General features: G+C 44.5%; 3 protein-coding genes across 4 annotated transcripts; 1 reads left to right on the top strand and 2 right to left on the bottom strand.

The window, feature by feature from the left end:
* Window positions 1–17: 17 nt before the first annotated feature.
* Window positions 18–3304, bottom strand: bricd5 (BRICHOS domain containing 5; the record flags this gene model as incomplete). Its single annotated transcript, XM_080516951.1, has 6 exons — window positions 18–112; window positions 983–1136; window positions 2603–2710; window positions 2801–2938; window positions 3024–3152; window positions 3257–3304. The coding sequence occupies 6 exons, from the start codon at window positions 3302–3304 to the stop codon at window positions 18–20; spliced, it is 672 nt and encodes a 223-aa protein (XP_080373077.1).
* Window positions 3305–4902: 1598 nt separating this feature from the next.
* LOC308145665 (glycerol-3-phosphate phosphatase-like) lies at window positions 4903–7708 on the bottom strand. Its single transcript, XM_080517159.1, has 2 exons — window positions 7056–7708; window positions 4903–5643 (listed from the first exon to the last, which is right to left on the bottom strand). Exons 1-2 carry the CDS (start codon window positions 7654–7656, stop codon window positions 5318–5320), a joined length of 927 nt encoding a protein of 308 aa, XP_080373285.1. The 5' UTR covers window positions 7657–7708; the 3' UTR covers window positions 4903–5317.
* A 2045-nt stretch (window positions 7709–9753) lies between these two features.
* Window positions 9754–21805, top strand: ccz1 (CCZ1 homolog, vacuolar protein trafficking and biogenesis associated). Of its 2 annotated transcripts, none has more exons than XM_080516728.1 (17): window positions 9754–9883; window positions 10538–10581; window positions 10702–10798; window positions 10887–10984; window positions 11060–11153; window positions 11247–11327; window positions 11407–11454; window positions 11657–11740; window positions 11919–12085; window positions 13521–13602; window positions 14640–14701; window positions 17598–17709; window positions 17807–17840; window positions 17964–18081; window positions 19097–19255; window positions 20670–20797; window positions 20891–21805. In XM_080516728.1, the coding sequence occupies exons 2-17, from the start codon at window positions 10568–10570 to the stop codon at window positions 20944–20946; spliced, it is 1434 nt and encodes a 477-aa protein (XP_080372854.1). In that variant the 5' UTR covers window positions 9754–9883; window positions 10538–10567; the 3' UTR covers window positions 20947–21805. The 2 variants fall into 2 exon arrangements, with proteins under 2 accessions (XP_080372854.1, XP_080372853.1); XM_080516727.1 differs by having other exon boundaries at window positions 11910–12085.
* Window positions 21806–22275: the final 470 nt, after the last annotated feature.

The raw sequence follows: 22275 nt of genomic DNA, 5'->3' as shown, positions 1-22275 counted from the left end.
CGCAGAGGATTACAGAGTCACTCTGGCAAATAATAGAAACACACGGAGACGCAGATGTTGCTGGGGAAGCAGATGTCGATGCAGAAGTAGACCAGTCGCTGTTTAGCCGGACCTGAAAGACAAAGAAATAGGACTTTAAACCCTCACTGATATTAGAATTTTAAAGTGTTTTTTTTTTCCTGTACATGTTAAGTAGACGGTGGCAGTGCGGCGCACAGTGGAAAGGTCACAGGTTAGAGTCGGGTTTCAGCCCAGCGTGTAAAAACTTTCAGGCTCTGGTGACACGAAATAAATCAATTAGGATTTTAAAAAAAGGTCCAGACGTACTTTATCTAGTTCAGGGGTCGTGACCTTTAATGCTCAAAGAGCCATTTGGTCCCGTTTCCCACTGAACGCAACACCCAGAGAGCCGAACGCATTTTATTTTGACAGTCCCACAGGAAGACACGACACACTAAACCTTCTTCACTGCTGGTTGACGACTTACAACTAATAAACTAAACTACATGAACTAAGCAACAAAAACACAATTACTACCAACACTACAAACCTAACATAACCCCCAATAATTACATTTAAAACACCACAAACAGAAACTCCCATAATGCATTGCAGCTCTCAGCTCCTTTATCGCTACACATTATTAAAATGGAAGATAAATGTGGGAGATGTGGATTGTTAGAACCATGAGTGTGATGGTGTGTCTTTAATGTCCTGTAGTTGTTGTGGAATTCACTAGAATGTTCCGTCACTCTCAACAAGTCTGTAATGAACCTCCTGGAACTGTGGGCTTTTACTGTGAAAGGTACAGGAAGCTCCCAGCTTCAGACACCGCTGTCATGACCTGCAGCCGCAATTCTACGTTCTTCATCCGTTATTGTTGCGTGATGACGTTACATGTTGAAAAGTGTGGAATCTCCCCCAAAAGCCTCCGGGTGAATCATGGGAGTTTTCTCTGTGGTGTCGGCGGTGACCGTCTCACCGTCGGCCCTCCTGGTCCAGTGGACGGTCCGGTCCCGACACAGGGCCCGCAGCGGCTCCTCCAGCGACGAGGCGTTGACCCGGCTGGCCCCCAGGACCCCCAGGAACTCCGTCTGCCTCTGGGTCTCGTTCCCGGACGGCCGGAACCGGCTCCGCTGGGGGACGGCACCGCGGCGTCAAACACATTTGATTTCTACAGCCCCTTTACAATAACCCAGTGGAACCCAAAGTGCTTTACAACAAAGCTATAAACACAATACATTAAGAAACGAATGCAAGAATAATACATAAAACACAGGTGTGACGGTGCTGCAGGTTGGTGGAAGCTTCCAGAGATTCATAAAAACAGAGCGTACAGGATAAACACACTACCCTAGACAGAGTTAAAAGCCAACCTAAAAAAATGGGTTTTCAGCTTTGATTTAAAAAGGCGGAGATCAGTAGTGGTGCAGTTTGTTCCTCAGTCTGGGAGCAGCGACACCCCACTGTTTATATCTCCACCCTGGAACGTCTAGAAGAAGCTGAGCTGAAGAACCAGGGTCCTCCAGGGTCACTAGAGCTAAAATATCAGACAGGTGAGAGGAACCCAGGACGTTGATGGCGTTAAAAAACAAACAGCAGAAGTTTAAAATCAATTCTGAAAGGAACTGGAAGCCGGTGGAGAGACGACGGCACCGGGGGAACGTGATCACGTCTGGAGGAGTTGGTTAGAAATCTGCAAATTCTGCATTAGTTGAAGACGTGGGACGTAAAGACCGGCGGAGGCATGAGGCGGGAATCATGATCCGCCGCCAGTCACAACCCAGATCGGAACTCGAGCCGCTATTAACCTGCAACCTTCTCCAGATGAGGTCGACGCGGCGGCGCCACCTACACCTCCGACGGCGAAACACTTGACACATTATTGTGCTTCAGCAGGTAAGATAACCACCAGCCCCTCCCCCCACCCCAAGACCAAGACGACCATTGTGCTAAAGCATAAAGACGAAGCACCCCCCCCCCCCTCCCCTCCGCCCGCTATCCCGCCGGCCAAAGATTGGATGACCACGACAGCAGTGAGCCGAGGCGTCGGGCAAGGCGTTGGTAAGGGAGTCCACAATGACCCCACACATCGCGGCCGGGGACTCGGATTTAAAAGGGGGGGGCGGCGACTGGACATCGGCGTGAGAGCCTGAGGAATCGACCCCCAGGCCGACACGCCGGCCCTCCTAATGCACCCGCCAGGTATTTCAATCCAGGTGAGGCGTTGTTCTGAGGCTGAAAGGTTTCGCGGCACAGAGCGGCCATTGTGGAGCTCAGACTCGACGCTCCTGTAAAAAGATCCCGGGCCGAATGAGGAGGGGGGGGGACGGAGGGATCGGGTGTGCTGAGGAATTCAGAGACTCTACTGCTGGAGGGGTGGAGGGGTGGGGGTAGGGGTGGAGGGGGGGGGTCATGCAGAACAGGTCCCGGTTCAGTGGCCGAGTCAGAAATGCCAGGTTGCACATTAGCGGGGCTACGACTTTGAGCCCTTGGCAGAGCCTAAAGGGCGCCTTGCTTTCTCTCGGTGCGGGGAAAAGCGTCGAGAGTTACGGAACGCCGGCGTTCAGTTCTCACACGGTCCCCAAACGTTTCCCGCTACCTCGTGAGCGGACTCTCGCAGGAGGGAGTTCACGTTGTCGTAGTCCGACGGCTCCATGCGGCGCAGGAAGCAGCTCTCCTGGCGGACCGGTTGGTAGCAGACCAAACCCTGCAACACAAGAGTCGACACGTCTCGCCACCGGTACGCACAACAACCTCAACAACAACAACCGGAAGAGCGAGTCGGTCTCGGGCGTACGTGTTTCACGTCAAAGAGCACGGTGGACGTCTGATTGGCCGACGAGGTCACGGAGAACGTCACCACGTCGTTCTGCCGGTCCACGACGGCCGACTGGTCGATCGGCGCACCGGCGGAGGTCCTCACGGTCTGGAGAGTCTGCAGGAGCACATCCGTGTCAATCGGCGCAGATTTATTTATTAGCGGCCGGTTCGGGGGGGGGGGGGGGGGGGTGGCGTCGTACCTGAGCGTGGGGCCGAGGCGGCCCGAGGTGCCCCGTCAAAAACAGCGCGACGACCACCAGGAGCAGGAAGGCCGACAGGCCGAACCAGAACGTCTTGATCGGGAAGTGGCGGGACCAGCGGGGTACGTCCTGAAAAGGTGTCGACGCACACGATAAAGGCAGTTGATAACGGGATCGGACGAGGGGGGGGGGGAAGGCTGGAGCCGCTGGGACCCTTTGCGATGGAGACTCACCGCGCGGCGCCCTTCCTCCTCGTCCGGTCGCTCCCAGCACCTCGCCATCCTGTGTCCCTTGACGGCTCCTCACTCGGTCTGCTCCCTCCTCGGCGCCACCGGCATGACTGACTGAGGCTCAGCGCTCCGGACCAGCTTCTCTTTGTCCCAGGAGTCCTTGTTACCCCCCCCCCCCTCCCTCCACCCCCCCCCACCCTTCCTCCTCCTCCTCCTCCTCTCACCACTTCCCCTCCCTCACAAAGGTCTCACACTTCACACAGGACCCCGAATCTTGCCAAACTCCCAATCCCCCCCCCCAAAGTCTTGCCCTTCCTGCAATTTCCCGTCTCTTCCCGTCTCCCCTGACCGATGCGACTTAATACGTCTGTTTGACGTGATCCGTCCTCCCCGCCGCCGCGGTCGTACCCTCACACGAGAGGAGCTGGCCGCCGTCCACACGTCCAAACAATGGACAAAGGGTCGAGGCAGGTGCAGCTCGGGAGAGAGAGAGAGAGTCTCTCATCGGGCGAGAGGCGATACGCAAATTGTGGCGACGACGACAGGCCAAGGTGACTTTTAGGCACGAGACCCGGGAGGAAAGACGGCGAGTCAAAGGAACCGACAGACCCTGGTGATACCAGGTAAAAACCAGCGCTGGTATTCTGTCCCTACAGCCTCCTGGGGAAGTTAAGACCTCATGTGGGAAGAGACGGCGGTGAGATTTATAGGTATTAAACATCTATGATGCTCTATTAGTGTCACTCATCGCATGTGGAAGAAGTATTTTTTTTTTACAGCCAGCAGGGAAAATGACCTAAATATTATAGTACCTTAATAACTTTTATTTGTTTGTTCATGTTATGTCATGCCATTTCACAATATATATATATTTGTCATCCATACATGAAGAAAAAGGAACAGAGAGAAGATTAATCTTGTGTTTTCTGTTCCTGTTAGCAACTTTACAACCAAATCAATTGATTCCCCGTCAACTCCTCACCAGAACATCACAAAATCATCCTTTTATATTACAGTTCTACAGTTACAGTCGACTATTTTCATTTCTTTTCATCGTCTCTCAGAATTTTCTTAAATATGCAAAACACTTGAACAACATTTAAATTCCACACTTAAAGAGTTCCACAGTTTTACTCCATAAACAGACGAACGTTTCTGTTTCGACGTCGTGCAAACTTTGTTCTGGAAATTCTATTTTCTCCTCTGGCAAACAGTTTGTGCAACAAAATTACTTTGAACGTCGTTTGGCAATTTTTTGTTTGTTTTGCTTTCCACATAATAATCAACATTTTTAAGTCGACAAGGTTCTTAACTTTAAGAAGTTTATTTTCAATAAGTAAAGGATTGGTGTGTTTTCTATAACCTTTCTTACTGATGATTCTAATTGCTCTTTTTGTTAAATTTTATTAAAATAAGTAGTGGAACATAAGAATCAATCTTAAAACTATTAAATGTGGTAGCTTGAATCCATCCCAACATTTCCTGTCGGTCTTCTTCTTTCGTCTGCTCAAAAAGCTTATTTGATTTCCTCTAAACTAATATGTACAGTGGATCTGAGCAACTAGAAATCACCTGACACTGAAGTAAAACACGCCATCTAAAGCATATTTACTTTCGGGAGGTGTGGAGCAGTGAAAAGCGCCGGCGCGTTGTGGGTTTTGAAAATGGCTTTTTATTGAACGTGGGAGTCAGAAAAGCAAAAGGAGACGACGTGTAGAACATCGTGTTCGTTCTGCCGGGTGATTTTTCACCACGAGACATTCCTAGCAGGTATCAGAGGTATCGGAGAACCACCCCGGTGGTTCTTCAGTGCAGACGTACAGATTCCCGGATAAAAGACTTTGTGTAGATATTGAAACGCACATCACCCAATAACAAAAACACACTTTAGTCGTGGATTGTGACCAACAATACTGATTCCAATCGCTTTGAAAGCAGGTTAATTAAATTAAGTCTTTCTCCCGTGACCCACAGCAGCTTTTGTTATTTTAATTCATTTGAAAATATTCCTCTTGACAGACGACTGTCCGGTTTCTCTGCGCGGCGGCGTCGGGCCTCCTTTGCTCAGCCCTGCAGGGCGGGCAGGAGCTCGGCGATGCTCTCCACGTAGTAGTCCGGCACCATGCCTTGCCTCTCGGCGCTGCCGCTCCCCCGGTGGGCCTCGGCGTCGGCCACGGTGCTGACCCCGGTGAGGGTGAGCAGCGTCTTCAGGCCGCAGCCGGAGCCCAGCAGGATGTCCGTGTCCAGCCGGTCGCCGACCATCAGGCAGCGGTCCGGCGCCACGCCGTGCCGCGACGCCACGCAGTCGAACATGAACTGGTTGGGCTTGCCCACCGTCTGCGCCTGACGCTGCGCCGCCGTCTCCACCGCCTGCAGCAGGCAGCCGGTGCCTGGGGACAGGAAGTGGGGGACGATTAGGAAAATAAAATACCCCCCCAAAAGCAACCAGTCAATAGCGGAACGTATGTTATTTAAGGGACGATTAGGAAAATAAAATACCAACAAAAGCAACCAGTCAATAGGGACGATTAGGAAAATAAAATACCACCAAAAGCAACCAGTCAATAGGGGAACGTATGTTATTTAAGGGACGATTAGGAAAATAAAATACCACCAAAAGCAACCAGTCAATAGGGGAACGTATGTTATTTAAGGGACGATTAGGAAAATAAAATACCCCAAAAGCAACCAGTCAATAGGGGAACGTATGTTATTTAAGGGACGATTAGGAAAATAAAATACCACCAAAAGCAACCAGTCAATAGGGGAACGTATGTTATTTAAGGGACAATTAGGAAAATAAAATACCACAAAAGCAACCAGTCAATAGGGGAACGTATGTTATTTAAGGGACGATTAGGAAAATAAAATACCACCAAAAGCAACCAGTCAATAGGGGAACGTATGTTATTTAAGGGACGATTAGGAAAATAAAATACCACCAAAAGCAACCAGTCAATAGGGGAACGTATGTTATTTAAGGGACGATTAGGAAAATAAAATACCCCAAAAGCAACCAGTCAATAGGGGAACGTATGTTATTTAAGGGACGATTAGGAAAATAAAATACCACCAAAAGCAACCAGTCAATAGGGGAACGTATGTTATTTAAGGGACAATTAGGAAAATAAAATACCACAAAAGCAACTAGTCAATAGGGGAACCCATGTTATTTAACAGTCGTGATAAATCCTAAAACTGAAGTGAAGGTTTGCAGGAACACAAACAGAGAACGTGTCGCTGCTCAGTCACTCTTGTGTAACGTGTCCTGAGGAAAAGAAAGAAGTTGTGAAATGTTGTTTCACAACTCGTCACTGAGACGCCTATTGGAATTTGCATATTGCTGGTTTGAACCGAGTCACACCTGAATATGACCTTTGACCCCCATCAGTTTCCTGGAGCTGTGATAGAAAAGTATTTCTCCAATTAATTAAATATTGTGAGCTGGAATTGGCTCCAGTGGTTAAAGACAAGACGTCGATGAGAACAGAAGCTTGAAAAGCAAAACAAATGGACTCAAAAACTCTTTCTTCCCCGTCGCCATCAGACTTCTGACATGTTTCCATTTCGCACATCTCACTTTCTTACTAATATTTTGCACTGCTCTGTTATTTTAATCTTTTTTTGTGTGTGTATACTTATTTATTTATGTATGTCGGCTCCAGGGTAGTCTGCAAAATAAGAATGTCATTCACTGTGAAACCTGGCTTTTACTGGTGAAATGACAATAAAAACACCTTGAACCTTGAGGGACCATCAAAACGGACCGACTGTCAAATAGCGGATAAAACAGGGGCCCTACCTGGCACCGCCTTGCCCCCCTCCAGGGGCAGCCGGGTGTCCCGGTTGGTGCCCACGAACAGGCAGCCCTGCCGGCTCAGGTACTGCAGGGCCCGGTTCAGCTTCATGTAGCTGAAGTGCTCATCGAAGCCGACCAGCACCGCCTTCACCTCGGGGTCCAGCTCCACGTTGGCCCAGTCGCTCTGCCTCCCGGCCACCGGGTCCGGCCCCACGCCGGTCGGCCGGATGCCCACCGCCTCCAGCTCCTGCCCCATGGCGGGGCTGCCGATCAGGTACACCTTGCCCCCCTCCTCCAGCCCGCACACCGTCTTCAGGTACGCGGCGGAGCAGTACGCGGTGCCGAACACCTCCTCCTCCGACGCGTCGAAGCCGAGCGCCGCCAGCTTGTCGGCGTACATCGCCCGGGTCTTGGTGCTGTTGTTGGTGACGAAGAAGACCCGCTTGCCCTTCTCCTTCAGCCGGTTGACGACCTGCGCCGCCCCGGGGATGGCCTGGTCCCCCCGCCAGATCACCCCGTCGCAGTCGAACAGGACGCAGTCCACGGAGTCCAGCAGCGGCTTGACCAGCGTCCCGCTCAGCCGCCTGCACTTGGAGCCGGACATCCCTGCACGAGCTCCGGAGGACGGGGGGGGGGAGACACGGGGCGGTCGCGAGCTCCGGAGGACGGGGGGGGGGGGGGGTTTGGGGTTTGGGGTTTGGGGTTTGACGACCGGCGCGGGGCAGCCGGTTCGGTTCAATGGAGGGCAGCGCTGACCTTCCGCCCGACTTAAAAGCCCGCTGTCACTTCCGGTCCGTTAGAAACGACAGCGAGCCGAGCCCGCCTCCGGTGGCGCGCGAGCGTCTGGTATCGATCCCGCGCCATGGAAGTACTAGCGCCGGTGGGGCCGATACCGATGCGACGCCGATGCGACACCGATACTTGTCATTACAGTTCTAAATCTGGATTGATTTTCGTGACCTTTAAGAGTTTTTATGATTTTTGTTGCATCGTGGCCGAAATAACTTTCCACATCTCAAAGTTTTACCAGAATCTTTACTCTGTTCTGGCACAACGCATGCACGGTATAAACACATTACGACAGTCTGCTTCTTCTACGTTATTAACTCTGAACATATCTTACAGTAGGTAACATAAGGCTAGTTCGCCCTCTACTGGATAAACCTTATAATGACATTTGTACAATGTAATAACACGTACATTCAGTATACCACAATTTTTCTTTTGGTTTATTCGCAGAATTTTTGTGGGAAAAAATTATCGGTGAACAGAAAAAAAAAATGCAATATTTATTCAATTCAAATTCAATTCAAACTTTATTTCTATATCCCTTTACAATCACCCGGTGGCATCCAAAGTGCTTTACAACAACGCTAAAACAATACATTAAGAAATAAATACGAGAATAAATACATAAAAACCAAAAAATAAAACACAGGTGCTGCAGGTTGGTGAAGCCATCCAGAGATTCATGAAAACAGCGCAGCGCAGAATAAAATACACTGCCTGAGACAGTGTTAAAAGCCAACTTAAAAAAGTGAGTTATTGAATATTTATGTTTTTCTTTTTCCAGGAACTCTGATAGTGACGGGCAATTGAGAGACGAATCAACAAAGAAGACAAAAACTGCAAAAGAATGGACAAAATAGAATGAAGTTTCTTATTTTTTTGCTCTTGTATAATCTATTTCTGTCTTGGTTATGTCACAGGATTTACAACTATTGTTATTGTGTAATAAAAGTTGGAATAATTATTATTACAATTTACATTTTTTCAGAATATACTGTTATGCTCTGTCTGTGTTGGAAAATAAATTTGAAAAATCAATGAAGACTAAAATGGATAAACAGACCACTTCTCTCCCCGCTTTAGAAATAAACAACTGTAATTGAATGGACGAAAAATTGAATAATAAGTTGGTTAGTGATGCTCTGAATCAAATAAGTTCTTATGTTTATAACAGATTTACATGTAAGAGTGTGCTGAACAAGAGCAGGAAGTCCACTTTAGTTTATTCTTACTCAAATTTATTAAAAAGACAAACAGACTCACTTTAAAATAATAAGAGTTTACCCAGTTGCTAATTTTCTCTTAAAAAAGATTCACTGTTGAAGGGGATTTGTGCTTATTTTGTGTTTGTTCACTGCTTAATTACAAAAAGTGGTTGTCACTGAAACGAACAGATCTCACTGCTCTCAGTGAAACTCAGTTAGTTTTTTTTTATGGACGATTTAAACCCGGCTATCTCAGAAATTACTAATATTGTGATTCTTTTGGCGAAATATCACATCCACTTTTCCAAATTGAGAAATAAGAAACCATAATTTCCTTGTTTTATTAACAATTTAAATTGTATTTTTTCAGGATTGCATAAATTGAAGGAGAGACCAGATATCAAAATTCTTATTGTTTTAAGATGGGTTTTTTTTGCTTTTGACATTGACTAGTTTTATTGTTGCTCCTTTTTCTTTTTTCCTCAGAATCTTTGATTTCGATTTAAACGACGATCGTTTCATTATTGAAGAAAGACAGTATGTCCCTTAAAAATGTTCTTTGTCTATTTCTGATTTTGTGTTTCTTCTACAAGAGTTTGCAATTGTATTGTTTGTTTTTTTTAATAATAAAATTAAAACCACATCGGAACCACCTCGTGTTTGATTCCAGCCGACCCTTTAAAGATGCGACACCGCGCTGTCAAAAGCAGGAAGTGAAAAATGGAGGTATAATGCGAGCGGCTTCCCTCTCATTCAGCCCGTTTCCTCGTCATGTATTTGTTGTGACACGCTGTTCGGTCACGGGCTCATGGAGAGGCGGTGTTAAGGCTCAGTGAGGTGAGTTTCACCGGCCCGTCGTCCCTCTTTAATCCCGGTTTGGCAGAAGTTTAATCCTGAAAGTCTGCTGCTAGCCGAGTGCGGCTAACCTGCTAGCTGCTCTGACTCTCTGCTTGACTTGTCCGACTCAAACAGCCTCGCTTGTTCAGCCCAAAGCCTCCAGAAGCTCAATTCACCTGGAAACACGGTGCTGAAACGTGTTGGCGTCAAAACGTCCGTGGGTTTCTGTTCCCCTGCTGAAGGGCAGAAATGACTTTCAGTGTTTTGCCCTCCTTTAAGTGACAAACGTGTAAAACAAGCGGTAAACAAATTCACCGCCTGAATTCCGACGTCCAATAAGTAGAAATCAATGTGTTTAGTCGTAAACACCCGTAAAGCAACAGCTATAGGACTATACTATTAGTGTTATAATTGTTTTGGACATTTTATTGTATTTTGCATGAGGGGATTTCATTAAATTTGGCTTTATGTTGGAGTAATTTATTTATTTGACACTTTTCATTGTGCGAATTTGGCACTAAAACGAAGAATAACTTTAAAAGTCTAAATGTAATAGTTGTTCTACCAGTCGTAATGGAACTGGACTTTACGTGGAGTATTGTGTGTTTTTACATCCTTACATTCCCACTGACCTGCTTGGCTTCAACCCTGCAGGCGAAACACATCCAGACGCAAGCTTCACTAATGCTGATGATCAGGTAAAGCCGTTTTTTTTTTTTTTTTTTACGATTCAGGCTTGCGTTTCTGTTTGGCAACAATCTGGAGGTTTCTTAATTTTCTGCCCCTTGTCTTTTTTTTTTTTTTTTTTCCCTTGCCAGTCCCAGGATGGCTTCAGGAATGCAAGAGAAACAGTTCACGCCGTCGCTGCTCAGCTTTTTCATCTACAACCCAACGTTTGGGCCGCGGGAAGGAGAGGCGAGTGTTCAAGGGCAACACGTCCTTCGTTCGGCGCGAATCCCACTGTTCCTCCGCCGCTAACGAAGCCGCTGGTTTTTTATTTCAGGAGGAGAAGAAGATCTTGTTTTACCACCCCAGCGACGTGGAGAAGAATGAGAAGATCCGGAACGTGGGCCTCTGTGAAGCTATTGTACAGTTCACCAGGTGCCACAAGCGTCAAACCTTCCAGGGTATGGAAATGTAAGGATGTATATCTAAAGCCTCGCTCTCCCTTTCCAGGACGTTCTGTCCAACCAAACCAGCCAAATCCCTGCACACGCAAAAGAATCGACAGTTTTTCTTCGAGCCCGAGGATAACTTCTGGATCGTCATGGTGCGTCTCGTTTCCCCCTCTTTGCTTCCACTTCACCTTCCTCGTGCCTCCATTTTTTATTATTTTTTTTAAAGTTCCGTGTTTGATCTCCAGGTGGTCCGGAACCCGATGGTGGAGAAACCCAACAAAGATGGGAAACCTCCAACGGTGGAATATCAGGAAGAGGAAATACTCGTGAGTTTTGGAGCTTTTCTCCTTTTGCTTTTATTAGACGGCTTCCAGTTTCCCTCACTTCCTGTCTTCACCTCTGCAGGACACCGTGTACGGCGCCGTGGTGAGGCAGTGCTACAGCATGTACAAGGTGAGGCTCCAGCTGGGATTTACACTTTAAACGTCTCTATTTTGTATTTACAAGGCTTTTACACGTGTACCTGTTGTGTAAAGCGCGAGGATATTTAAGTGGTTGTTGCAGCCTGATGCAGCGTTTTAGCTTCTTTTGTTGTTGTTTTACTGTTTTTCACACAACTGAGTTTTGTTTTTTTAATTATGTTTTTCTGGTGTAGCTCTTCAATGGCACCTTTGGCAGAGCGATGGAAGCTGGTGGTGTGGAGGTTCTCATTCAGAAGCTTGAAAAGTTCTTCTACAGGGTGAGTTCAGCTCACGACTCCTCTCAGAATCTCTTTTATTTCTAATGTGCCTTTCATCCAACTGTTTAAAAGTTCAAAGTAGTTTTGTTTTTTCTGTCGTGGCTGATTTCTTGATGGCGTGCGTCGGCCATCTTGACATCACTCTCTCTCTCGTCTGTGTGTGTCTCAGTACCTGCAGACTCTCCACCTGCAGTCATGTGACCTGCTGGACGTGTTTGGAGGCATCAGCTTCTTCCCGCTGGACAAGATGACCTACCTGAAGATCCAGTCGTTCGTGAACCGAGTGGAGGAGAGTCTCAGTCTCATCAAGTACACGGCCTTCCTGTACAACGACCAGCTCATCTGGTACGGACGCCTTGGGCAAAACGCCACACACACTGGAATCCACATGTACATCACACAATATTATCTTTAGGAAGGAGGGTTATTTCTTTTATTTTATATATTTATTTGATATGTTTTTAATTTATTTCGATTGATTTTATAACATTTAAAACTATATAGATTTTTAATATTTATATATCTATTTATATATGTATATTTTTTTATATATTTATTTTATATATTTATTTATTTTGATTGAATTTATAAAATTTTAAAATATATTTTTAATATGTATATATCTATTTATATATGTATATTTTTTTATATATTTATTTTATGTATTTATTTATTTTGATTGAATTTATAACATTTAAAAATATATTTATATATGTATATTTATCTTATATATTTTGTATTTATTTTGGTTGAATTTATGACATTTAAAAATATATTTTAATATGTATTTATATATGTATTTGTTTTATATATTTGTAATTTATTTTTATTTGATTTATAACATTAAAAAATATTTTTTATATTTATTTATGTATATATTTTAATTTAGTTTATATTCTTTAAATGTTTAAAAAATATTTTTTATATTTATAAATATTTTTATATCTTATGTATATATTTTTATATATCTATTTATCCGTATATTTTCATAGCTCTACTCGTTCATATAGATTCCATAGCGTTGATCATGTGAAGCTGGACTAGAGAGACGAGCAGCAGCCAGTGAATTACTGGATTGTTCTGCATCGTGAGGTTTTGTTTTTTTAAAACTGGTCGGTCCACTGCTGAGACTCAAACCCCGTCAGGAGACACGTTAACATCTTGTCAGCTTGTTTGTTCCCCGAATGTTTAACTCAGGGGCGTCAAACTGATTTCAGTTTAGGCCACATCAACCTGATCTGACCTCTGACCTCTGGAGGCCCAACAAGTCAAACTTAACATGTTAAACTGAAGATCTGGACAAATGTCAGTCTTTCATCCTTTTGATCCTTTTGTAACTGCAAGAATTTGCCAGTCTATTCTGAAATATACATATTAAAGGAAATCAAATATTATTATATTTGCAAAAAAGAAACACAATATCTGTATCTGGATATCATATTTATATTCAGGATTAAAACAAGTTGTCATCTGGAAATATTTTTTGAGTTTACGTGACTAAACTATCACTTCACATAAATTGGACACCTTTATTGTGAAAGGTGTTGCGTCATGTGACCTCCACAGATGCATTAATTAATTCTGACCAAGGGCGGTTTTGAATGTCATTTTTGACAATCGAGTGTTTTGAGATCAGCCTCTGTCAGTTTTCATATTTATACTTTAAAAAAATAAAAATCCCATGGCGGCCGGATTAGATCCTCTGGGGGGCCGCTTCTGGCCCCCGGGCCTCATGTTGGACACCCCTGATTTCAGGTTTTATCTGAGGCTTTGTGTGCAGGAGCGGACTGGAACAAGACGACATGCGGATCCTCTACAAGTACCTGACCACGTCGCTGTTTCCCCGACACTCGGAGCCCGAGGTAGGCGAGGAACCGATGAAGCTCCGGAGATTTAAAGTCCTGGTGAAATGTAAAACACTACCTTGCAAAAAAACGATAGTTGGGGTTCTACTTGTAAGGTTCCTCCGACTCTGCCCCACCACTGTTGTCGCATAACAAAGTTATTTGAATTTTGAATCTCCAGCCGCGGAAGTCGGGGGAATCCTTCTCGTTCGTAGGCCATTGTGGGCGGAGCCTATGTGTGACATCACGAGTTGTGCAGATCTCGATCTGTTGTGTTTATATCGGCTTGTTTCCCTCTTAAATATCCAAGTTTTTACAGTGTTCTGAAGTTATAGTCGGCGTTTTATGAGCCTTGATGAAAGATTGAGCCTGGAAGAGACCGAGAGAGGAGGAAAGGAGCACTGGCACGGCTAGCCGTTAGCTCGCGCGGCTAGCGGGAGCCGCTAGCTCGGGCAGCTCGTAGACGATCAAGTAACACCTGGACTCATCTTCGGTGATTCCGCGCAGTTGGAAAAGCGCTTCGACGTGTTTGATCCAGGAAGCCGTGGTCAAAACTCTGATCCTCCATAATGTAAACACAACTTGGGCGTGTGCACAACTCGTGATGTCACTCTGTTATTGTCAGAAGCTCCGCCCAGCAGAGGAAATAGCGCCGTTTATCGGCTATTTTCTCGCAGATTGCCGTGTTTTAACATTTTACCCTTCAGCCAGTTAGCAGGAAAAATGTTCTAGAAGAGACACCAGAGGGTTCTGGAGGTGGAATTTCATTTCACTGGGACTTTAAGGGTTTAAAACGATTTTACAATAACCAAGGGATTCACTTGAATTTCAAGCGTTGATGCAAAAGAGGGATTAATTCTCTGCATTACAGCCATTTTCCATCTATTTATTCTGCCTTCCGAGGCTCAATCAGCCTCACTGATACCATAGCAGGTAGTTCTAGTCACTGATTCTACTTCCTCATGTTTTGGCCTCTGAGAAGAAACTATAAAACACACAGCAGATGATTTATTTGTAGAAGAATCGATTCCGTAACGATGAATTTCTCCTGGCAGTTGGCCGGCAGAGACTCTCCTCTGAGGCCGGAGGTCGCAGGAAATCTGCTGCACTACGGGAGGTAAGAGTCCGATTCCCCATGTTTACGTACGATCGCGTGAACACACGAGTAGTTACAGTCCCGCCCAGCATGACTGGCGGCGGCGAAGGGAGACGCCATTGCTGACGAAAAGACGTTACAGGAAGTCCTTCCTCCCCGCGGCAATAAGACTTTTTAACTCTTCTCCCTCCGTCAGAGCCTCCATCACCACCTGGACTCAATTACATTGATGCTTATATTATATATTTCATATGGCATATTGCATGTACATATACATATATTTATACATGTGCAAGTACACTATTACCATTGGTATTATTATTATTATTACTGATATATATTGCTATATTATTGCTACCAGTATTAGTAGTACTATACACGAGTATTATACACTATTACACACTGTTATTATGTGTATTATTGTTATTATTATTATATAATGCCTACTTCTATTGGCTCTGCACCTTACTATTTATTTATCTTGCTTTTATCTCCTGTTTATTTCTAAGTGCCCATGTTCCGTTCTGTGTTTTACTTTATGTCTTATACCCACATATTTTTATATTTTTATTTCTATTCTATTGTATTTTATAATATTGGTATGTACCAGATTGCTGCAACAAGACAATTTCCCTTCGGGGATGAATAAAGTAATTATCTATCTATCGATCTAAGACGTGAAAAGGAACGTCTGAGTAACTGGACCAAAAAACTAAATCACCTTTGTTGAATTAATTCGGGTCTCCAATGAAAAAGATCATTATTAGACTTAGACTTTCTTTATTGTCATCACACAGTGAGGAAACTGGCAACGGAATGTCGTTGCTTAGCAACCGGTAAAAAAGGCATTAAAAAAAAAAACTTATTTAAAAAAAGTAGTGCAAACAGACAAACGTTTAAAAAATAAGGTGCATATGAATGATAAATAAAAGAGCAGGATGAGAAATAGATAGATATTTACTTTATTCATCCCTGAAGGGAAATTGTCTTGTTGCAGCAATCTGGTACATAGGAATATTATAAAATACAATAGAATAGTAATAAAAGTAAAGAATAACAATATGTGGGTATAAGACATAAAGTAAAACACAGAACGGAACATGGGCACTTAGAAATAAGCAGGAGATCAAAGCAAGATTATAATATGCATTATATAATAATAATAACAATAATACAGATAATAACTGTAATAGTGTATAATACTCGTGTATAGTACTACTAATAATGGTAGCAATAATATAACAATAACAATATATATATATATCAGTAATAATAATAATACCAATAGTAATAGTATACTTAGAATAATAATAATACCAATGGTAATAATGTACTTGCACATGTATGAATATATGTATATGCAATATGCCATATGAAATATATAATATAAGTATCAATGTAATTGAGTCCAGGTGGTGATGGAGGCTCTGACGGAGGTAGAAGAGTTAAAAAGTCTTATTGCCGCGGGGAGGAAGGACTTCCTGTAACGTTTTATACACATATATATATATATATACAAGTATATATAACGTTACAGGAAGGACTTCCTGTAACGTTCCTTAGAGCAGCGGGATAGATTAAAATGTAATAATTGCACAGTGTGATGTTATTTGGCATTTAGGAGCCTGATGGACAAAAGCTGTTCTTCAATATATACATTTCTATATCTATTTCTGACGATGTTGTAAAGTTCATGTAAAGACGAAGAGGAAGGACGTCACACTCGTTTCCTGCTCGTCATGTGACTGATGGTGTCGCTCAGTGATCCGGTGGATCAGATCTTGTTGGATCGTTTCTCACCGTCTTGTAAAGGAGGAGGAAGAGGGAAGGCAGAGCTGCATTCCGCCGTGTCGATAAAGTCCACAGAGGCTTTTCATTACATTCCACCTCCCGGCGCTCAACAGTCACTTCTTTGTTTTGGTTTGCAGCCTGGTGGAGAAATACCTTCTTCTCAATCCTGCTTCTGTGTGTCTTGTTGTGGTGAAACTCCAAACTTCCTTTAATGAATTCCTCCGTCGGGACCAAAGCTTCAGGGTCTTTTTTTTTTTTGAAGACCAAAGTTGAAAAGATTCAACAGAAAATCCTCCGTCGGCTTTAAACGGCTTGTTTTGGGGTTTGAGGAAAAACACGAGACGTTTCTGTTTGTTGTTTTATTTATGGATTCTGACCGTCGGCGAAGGGAAACGAAACACGTCGACTCTGTTGAACAGAAACTCGTCAGTCTAGAATGTTGGTGCAGGTTTTAGTCCACGTTGTGCTGCGAGCAGAGAAATCAGGTCAAATCGGGTCAAATCAGGTCAAATCAGTGTCGAGAGAAAATTCAGCCTCTGGTTAAATGTTTCTGTCTTTGTTCTTTCTGTCCTGAACTCATCACTCGTCCTCTTTCTCGTCCTCGTCCTCGTCACTCTTCCTCGTCCTCTTCCTCGTCCTCTTCCTCGTCCTCGTCCTATTCCTCGTCCTCATCACTCTCCCTTGTCCTCTTCCTCATCACTCTTCCTCTTTTTTTTTCTCTTCCTCTTTCTCTTCCTCTTTTTTTTTCTCTTCCTCATCCCTCTTCCTCATCGCTCTTCCTCTTCCTCATCGCTCTTCCTCTTCCTCATCCTCATCACTCTTCATCTTCCTCATCACTCTTCCTCTTCATTGTCCTCTTCCTCTTTTTTTTTTCTTCCTCTTTTTTTTCCCTCTTCCTCTTTTTTTTTCTCGTCCTCTTTCTCATCCTCGTCCTCATCACTCTTCCTCTTTCTCTTCCTCATCACTCTTCCTCTTTCTCTTCCTCATCACTCTTCCTCTTTCTCTTCCTCATCACTCTTCCTCTTTCTCTTCCTCATCACTCTTCCTCTTCATTGTCCTCTTCCTCTTCACTCTTCCTCATCCTCCTCCTCTTCCTCCTCCTCCTCCTCCTCTTCCTCTCCTCCAGGTTCCTGACGGGTCCGGCGAACCTCAAAGATCCCGAGGCCAAGTTCCGATTCCCCCGGATCTTTGTGAGCGCGGAGGAGGGACATGAGGAACTTCATCTGATCGTCTATAAGGTGAAGAACGACCTGCAGATCGTTTTTAAACATCGTCTGCTTTTCTGACCTCATTTACTTTCTTATTTCTGACTCGTCTTAAAATCCTGTGTTTCAGGCGATGAGCGCCGCCGCCTGTTTCATGATCGACGGTAAGGAGTCTGATGTCGTGGTTGCGACGGCGGCCGCGCCGCCTCGCCTTGCCTTGCCTTGCCCTTGCCCTTGCCCTTGCCCTTGCCTGCTCCTGACGCCGCCTTGCCTTTCGTCCCCTGCAGCCTCGGCGGAGCTGAGCAGGGAGTTCTGTGAGCAGCTGGACGGCCTGGTGGGGCCGCAGCTCACCCTGCTGGCCTCCGACATCTGTGAGCAGTTCACCATCAACCGCAGGATATCAGGGTGAGCGGGGCGTCCGGTTCCACCGGGTTCCACCCGGTTCTCACCCTCCTGGCGTGTGTGTGTGGGGGGGGGCGCCTTCCAATATCGTTATAAAGTTTTAATTTTATGACTTCAATTCATTGCTTTTCCTCTTAAAATGACATATTTACTAAATTTAACAAAATAAGAGCCCCCGCAGGGTTGAAAAGCTCTGGGAGTTCTCACGCCTGGAAACTTTCCATGGGAATAAACGGCAACTTATAATGAGAAAGTTAAATATATTTCAGTGTGATTCCTGATGAAAAGGAACATCACATCCATGTTTCCTCCCTGTTTCCCCCCATGTTTCCTCCATGTTTCCTCCATGTTTCCTCCATGTTTCCCCCCATGTTTCCCCCCATGTTTCCCCCCATGTTTCCCCCCATGTTTCCCCCCATGTTTCCCCCCATGTTTCCCCCCATGTTTCCCCCCATGTTTCCCCCCATGTTTCCCCCCATGTTTCCCCCCATGTTTCCCCCCATGTTTCCTCCATGTTTCCTCCATGTTTCCTCCCATGTTTCCTCCCATGTTTCCTCCCATGTTTCCCCCATGTTTCCTCCATGTTTCCTCCATGTTTCCTCCACGTTTCCTCCACGTTTCCTCCCCGTTTCCTCCCCGTTTCCTCCCCGTTTCCTCCCCGTTTCCTCCCCGTTTCCTCCCCGTTTCCTCCCCGTTTCCTCCCCGTTTCCTCCCCGTTTCCTCCCCGTTTCCTCCACGTCTCCTCCACGTCTCCTCCCACGTCTCCTCCCACGTCTCCTCCACGTCTCCTCCACGTTTCCCACCTGTCTCCTCCGTGTCTCCTCCGTGTCTCCTCCGTGTCTCCTCCGTGTCTCCTCCATGTCTCCTCCCCGTTTCCTCCCCGTTTCCTCCCCGTTTCCTCCATGTCTCCTCCATGTCTCCTCCATGTCTCCTCCACGTTTCCTCCATGTCTCCTCCATGTTTCCTCCCTGTCTCCTCCATGTTTCCTCCCCGTTTCCTCCCTGTTTCCTCCCTGCAGTCCAGAGAAGGAGCCGCAGTTCAAGTTCATCTACTTCAACCACATGAACCTGGCGGAGAAAAGCACCATCCACATGAGGAAGACGGCCAGCGTCTGTCTCACCTCCGTGCATCCGGACCTCATGAAGATCCTGGGAGACATAAACTGCGACTTCTCCAGGTAAGGCGGCGCGGCGTACGGCGGCGCGGCGCCAGTAACTCAAACCCCAGAATAGATTTTTTTTTTAACCGAGAGAATCGTCAAACCAAACTCTCCTCGTCTACAATCCGTCTTTTCATTCTTCCTTCTTTGTAAACACACACGTTTTATTTATTTTTAAAAGTCATGAGATGGCAGTCATGTGATTCCCACTCTGGGACACGGCGGTGAGATTTCAGTCTCGCTTCCTCTTCACGTGTCCATGCTTCCTCTCGTCTGATTGGTTCAGAGGGTAAAACAGTGTTTTTCAACCTTTTAGAGCCAAGACACACTTTTTTGTTTGTAAAACTCTGGAGTCACACCTCCACCTGAACATGTTAAAAAGTTAAACTCTGTAGCCTCTATTAACAATATAAAGTCTTTCTCATCAAAGTTTTATCAACAGGAATCCAGTAAATCCAGAAAGCAAGGACTTTTTTTTAATAGTGCCTCCCTCAGTGTGAAACCTGGACCTGATGGATGAAGAGCTGAGATCCTGGTTTTCAAAAACTTCTCCATCACTGTCACTGACACAGTACTTTGATACAAGATGGTAGCAGGAGGTGGAGATGAACCACACTGACGTCTGTCACTTTACATTTCACCCGCAAAGTTCTGTGCTGCCCTCTAGTGGTGAAGAGTATTTATACACGATTACTCTGCAACACACTGTCGCTGTGAGAGCAAAGGTTTTTTTAGAAAGAAATGTAAAATTGGATAATTTCCCACGGCTCACCTGACGATCTGGAGGAAACACCAGTGGTTGAAAAACTCTGGTGTAAAACCTCCTTCGTGATCAACGTTGTTTCTAAATCATGTTAATTGGACGATTTTTGATGCGACGTTTTCTGTCGTTGTGCAAAATCTCAAAGTTCTCCTGAAATACCTTCACTGGTAGAATCTGTGCTGTTGTTTATAACAACTGCCTCAAAACAACAAGGCAATACAATGAAAACCAGCTAGTTTTTCTCACCTGAAACACTGAAATTTGCATTTATTCTCGATCAGAGTCATTTTAGCTGAAGGGGCGACATGCAGCCTGATCTCACAGGTAGAATAGAGCCATAATGATATTTAAATTTAAAGTTTTCTTTGCGTATCCGTGATGAAAATGTCTTATTACTACAAAAAAAGCACTAAAACCTCAACGTGAATCCAGTTCTTGTTGACAATTCTGGTGTAAAAACCCTGAAATTCTCATTAAATCACAATCCAAGGTCCAAAAAAAACATGTTTTCTTTCATATTTTTACAGTTTTCTTGGCGGATCGGAGCCTCTGGCACATCGTTTCTAGACTCATTACAAGTTCATTTCTCCTCTTTAATTGTTTCTGAAACTCTATTTGTGTCTCACAATGATCTATATCGTCCCCGTTTCTCCCGCCGTCGTCTCCCAGGGCAGACGAAGACGAGGAAATCATCGTGAAGGCGATGACGGACTACTGGGTGGTCGGGAAGAAGTCGGACCAGCGGGAACTTTACGTCATCCTGAACCAGAAGAACGCCAATCTGATCGAAGTCAACGGTTCGTGAAACGCCGCCGCCGTCACGTTTCTCGTTTCTGCCGGTTAAAAGATTTGTCTCTCCGGTTTAACGTCTCGTCTTTTGTCCCCCGCAGAGGAAGTGAAGAGACTTTGTGCGACGCAGTTCAACAACATCTTCTTCCTGGACTGACGGATGAATTCACACTAACTGTCAACATTGCAGGGTATCGCAGCAGCGGCAGCGTAATGCAATAATTGCATTGTAAAATATAAAAAAAAAACACACAATAAAAGGCTTTGTCACTAATATTTTTTTTAAGTTGACCTATAAAAATTGTAATTAAGTGTAAAAAAAAAAAAAAAGAAAGATTTTTGACTGCACATGTTCTTAATTTCTCTCATTTTCTTTGTACAGACTTGTAGATTTTTTGGGGTTTTAATTATTTTCTTTAGTTCACTATTTGTTTTTTTGTTTTTTTTAAACAAAACATCTCAACACTGTTTGGTAACAATTCAAAAACTGACTCGGCGCGATGATGTCATCTTGTTTTGTGTTTCGGATTCCGCTGCATTAACTTTGATTAAATTAAGAAGTTTTCTGTAACGTCCAAATGTTTTTCTTTTCGTCCCCCAGTGAAGCTCTGCAGTGACGCTCTAATTTATTTAGGAATGGAGACTAAAAAGCACATTAAATGTCAGGATGTTGCTCATTTTAAACCTTCAGTTGATGAATCGCAGCTTAAAGTCGGTTCTCGGTGGGATTTAGTCGTCTGACCTTCACGTCCGTGATCCCTGAGCGAGGAAGAGATTTGAGGATTAACCTGCTGGACTGAGACGACCGGAACCACCAGCGATTCTTATCTACCGTTTCAAACCCCCTGTTGAAATATTGTGATTTCATGCACTGGTTCCCTCGCGTCATGTGATCCGTTGTGGCGGGTGCAGAACTGGAACGTTCCTCCAGAACTAAATAATCTGAGACGCCAGGCGGAGGAATATTTGTGGATTCTGATGTATTTTCAAGCTGTAGAGACGTGAAAAGCTACATGGAGCTGGAATAAATGAGTTTTTATTTAGCTTTTCTGTTTGTTTTATTATTTAATAGTTTTCTTTACAACTTTTTTAAATTACAAATATTCATGGAAGTAGACACATACCAGTAATATGTCTTTACTTTGGTTGTTACTCTCTATGAACATTTGCCTCTAAGATATTGGACATTTCATCTGTAGGTGCATACGTCCACAAAGTGATTTCTTATCACGACAATAACTTGTAATCACTTTCTTCTATTTTACCATAAGTCAACGAAATAAACACTCATTCAGTCATTTAGTTTGGGAACCACACACATTGAACATATGAACGTTTACCTCCTATGCATCCATGCATTAAAGTAAAAGGCACAATAAGTTTATTGTTGCCCAAACAAGTTTTTTTAGGCATTACCAAAGAGTTTTAAATCAGTTCTTATCCCCTGTAACTTATAATAACATTAATAATAAATAAATAAACAATA

The sequence above is a fragment of the Blennius ocellaris genome (assembly GCF_963422515.1).
Source record: "Blennius ocellaris genome assembly, chromosome: 21".
Taxonomy (NCBI): Eukaryota; Metazoa; Chordata; class Actinopteri; order Blenniiformes; family Blenniidae; genus Blennius; species Blennius ocellaris.
This window is presented reverse-complemented; position numbering and strand designations above follow the sequence as displayed.

Coding starts and splice junctions, on each gene's coding strand:
- LOC308145665 (XM_080517159.1), bottom strand. CDS start 7,656: ATGTCCGGCTCCAAGTGCAGGCGGCTGAGCGGGACGCTGGTCAAGCCG. Junction 5,644..7,055: donor GGGGGGCAAGGCGGTGCCAG/GTAGGGCCCCTG, acceptor TCCTGTCCCCAG/GCACCGGCTGCCTGCTGCAG.
- ccz1 (XM_080516727.1), top strand. Junction 14,702..17,597: donor AATCTGCTGCACTACGGGAG/GTAAGAGTCCGA, acceptor CCTCTCCTCCAG/GTTCCTGACGGGTCCGGCGA. Junction 19,256..20,669: donor ATAAACTGCGACTTCTCCAG/GTAAGGCGGCGC, acceptor GTCGTCTCCCAG/GGCAGACGAAGACGAGGAAA.